At 62.3% G+C, this 1,596-nt stretch overlaps 2 protein-coding genes across 2 annotated transcripts in view; both read left to right on the forward strand.

The window, feature by feature from the left end:
* Positions 1–1,596, forward strand: part of GPR179 (G protein-coupled receptor 179) — a 32,553-nt gene that overhangs the window by 19,559 nt on the left and 11,398 nt on the right. The window contains exon 14 of the mRNA XM_027908185.1: positions 827–829. Coding sequence (XP_027763986.1) covers positions 827–829 — 3 coding nt within the window. The remainder of the gene's footprint in view (positions 1–826; positions 830–1,596) is intronic.
* Positions 1–1,596, forward strand: part of LOC114070654 (puromycin-sensitive aminopeptidase) — a 51,218-nt gene that overhangs the window by 10,042 nt on the left and 39,580 nt on the right. The window lies entirely within an intron of this gene.

Genomic DNA, 1,596 nt, shown 5'->3' on the forward strand with positions numbered 1-1,596 from the left:
CTGGATTCTTGCTGACAGCAGCATCTGTCATCTGGCAGTACCTCCAGCAGCCACAGAAAGTGCCCGGGGCCCTTTGCTGAGCACAAGGCCTGTGGCCACTGGGCCACTGAGCCCCCTCAAGTGCCAGGAGAGCACCCAGTGACCCCGTGGCCACCAGGGATGGGAATTAAAGCTCAGAGGAGACAATCCTCTGCGCTTCCCTCCCGCAGTGCCAAGCAGCTCTGCTCCAGGAATAGGTTTATCCTGCCCCTGACCTCAGTGTGGCTCTGCCCGTGGCCAGAGCTGTGCCAGAGCAGCCAATGGAGGGGATTCTGGGGCTGCCAAAATCCCTCAGCACGTCTGTGGCACGGCTGGGCTCTGTCCCTCCGGCCATCCGTGGTGGCCTCGGGGTGTCCCCAGTGTGGCACGGCCGGGCTGAGTCCCGTCCCATCCATCCTGGCTGCAAACCCCTCGTGGAAAGTGAGGGAGGAGACAGGACTTTCTCTCCAGCATCCAGCTGGGACTCACTTCCAAAACCAGCCATGGAACACCCCCCTGGCCGGGTGCCAGCGCCGGTGTCCCCTCCCAGGCCCCATGTCCCACGGTGTGCCCGTGTCCGTGTGTCCCGCCGAGGCGCTGGGAGGTGTGGGGATGGAGGAGGGCGGCAGCTGCCCCAGCCCCCCGCGCCGCTCCAGCTGTTTCCAGCTGTTTCCTTGTCTCCCTTTCCCTCCCCGGGGCTGTGCAGCACAATGCGGCCCCGCAGCAGCCCCAGATGAACCCGGGCTCGGCAGCGCTTGGTTTGTGTAACGATGTGCTGAGAGCTGTCTGTACTTTCTCCCTGCCCCAGTTCGTGCCGCTGGCTCCTCCAGGTCTCAGTGAATCCCTGCTCCCTCCCTTGAGGAATATTTTCTTTTTTTTTTTTGGGGGGGGACACACACAGGGGGAAGAATAAAAAAGATCAATCCCAGTTTCCAGTGGCGGAAGGCAAGGAGTGATTTCCAGCCTCTGCCAGCTGCGCTTCCTCCTTCAAACAGGGAGTTTGTGGCACCCCCAAAGCCATGGCACACTCACTCTTGGGAGGCTGAGATTAATCAGATCCATGTTTAAAGCCACATGGAGCCAGAGCATGAGTTCCTTGATCCGAAATCCAGAGCAGGGCTGGACTGTGGCTGTGACCCCAAAAAGTGGGGTGAGGGGAAAGCTGTGAGTACTGGCACCCCCTGTTAACGAGGTGCTCTGGGCCACCCCCTTGGACCCCCCATTAACGGGGAGAGCACTGGGACTGCCCATTAATAGGGTGCACAGTGCCATTCCCGGACCCGTGAGCACCAGGACTCCCCATTAACAGGGGGAGCACCAGGACTCCCATTAACAGGGGGAGCTCCAGAACTCCCATTAAGGGGTGAGCACCAAGACCCCCCATCGCCACCCTCTCCCTTCCCCATTACCATGAGGGCCTGAGGGGGCAGGGGGCGTGGCCAGGCGAGGAGGGGGCGTGCCCCCGGGGGAGGCGTGTCCACTGCGGGGTGGGCGTGTCCAAACCAGGGAGGGAGGGGGGCGCGTCTCTGCGCACGCGCACTTTCCCGCCCCTCCCGCCTCTTACACAACGCGCTCCGG

Source organism: Empidonax traillii, unplaced genomic scaffold (assembly GCF_003031625.1).
Source record: "Empidonax traillii isolate 1590-97213 ecotype Southwest subspecies unplaced genomic scaffold, ASM303162v1 scaffold1649:size159791, whole genome shotgun sequence".
Classification (NCBI taxonomy): domain Eukaryota; kingdom Metazoa; phylum Chordata; class Aves; order Passeriformes; family Tyrannidae; genus Empidonax; species Empidonax traillii.